Source organism: Nematolebias whitei, chromosome 18, assembly GCF_014905685.2.
Source record: "Nematolebias whitei isolate Nwh7 chromosome 18, NemWhi1, whole genome shotgun sequence".
Classification (NCBI taxonomy): Eukaryota; Metazoa; Chordata; class Actinopteri; order Cyprinodontiformes; family Rivulidae; genus Nematolebias; species Nematolebias whitei.
In genome coordinates, this window is record NC_056515.1 from 40,956,614 (window position 1) to 40,957,528 (window position 915).

Here is a 915-nt window from a genome sequence, read left to right on the forward strand (position 1 = left end):
ATCATAGTGAATGTTCGGTGTTTTTAATAATCATCATTATGAATGTTCGGTGTTTTTAATAATCATAGTGAATGTTTAGTGTTTTTAGTAATCATCATAGTGAATGTTCGGTGTTTTTAATATGCTTGACGTGCTCATACTCATCACCGTTCATTAGCTGCGCTGTCACTGCCACAGGAAGCCAAACAGTTGAAGAAAGGACGTGGACTGCTTCTGCTAATTTTAGCTCAGACTGACTGAACTGTTCCAGCTAAAATAAGCAACACTAGCTAAAACCAGCTAAACTGTTGACATAAGCTAAATGTAGCTAAACCATAGCTCGAAGCTAAAATGATTGCTAAAAGAGTAACAGCATAAGAAGTCACAAGTAGGAGCTGCAGCAGATTGAAAAGATGTTTTGAAGATGTTATGTCAGTCAACTGCTGCAGAAGTAGCATGAAAACAGCCGACGGTGCTGATTCTGTGGAACCACAGCCGAATCCTGCAGGCGGAGCTGACACCCAACGTGTGCTTGTTTCTGCAGGAGAGCGAAGCGGAGCTGGCTGAATCCAACGAGTACAAAGAGGCCAGGAACGTGTTGGACTCAGTGAAGCTTGAAGGCTGACTGCTGCTGCTGCTCACGTGCACATTCACGTGCACATTCTCCTATGTCCATTCCTGTCGTCAGCCTCTTGTGCACGTGGTCATGTCTACTTTTTACTGTCAACTCGTCCTGTGTGGAACCACAGCACCAACCAAGTTTTTTTTTTGATCAAGTTGTCAGAGTGAGGAGTCCTACATGCTGTTAGTCCAACGTTTGTGTCTCTGGGCTCTAGTAGAGCAGTCAGTAAATGCTCTGGTAGAGCAGTCGGTAAATGCTCTTACTGACTGCTCTACCAGAGCATTTACCGACTGCTCTACCAGAGCAGTCAGTAA

General features: G+C 44.3%; 1 protein-coding gene across 1 annotated transcript; it reads left to right on the forward strand.

Moving 5' to 3' along the window:
- Positions 1-523: 523 nt before the first annotated feature.
- tbca (tubulin cofactor a) lies at positions 524-834 on the forward strand (the record flags this gene model as incomplete). Its single annotated transcript, XM_037692168.1, is given in 1 exon segment — positions 524-834. A coding segment is annotated over 1 exon segment (81 nt), but the record flags the coding sequence as incomplete, so codon positions are not given.
- Positions 835-915: the final 81 nt, after the last annotated feature.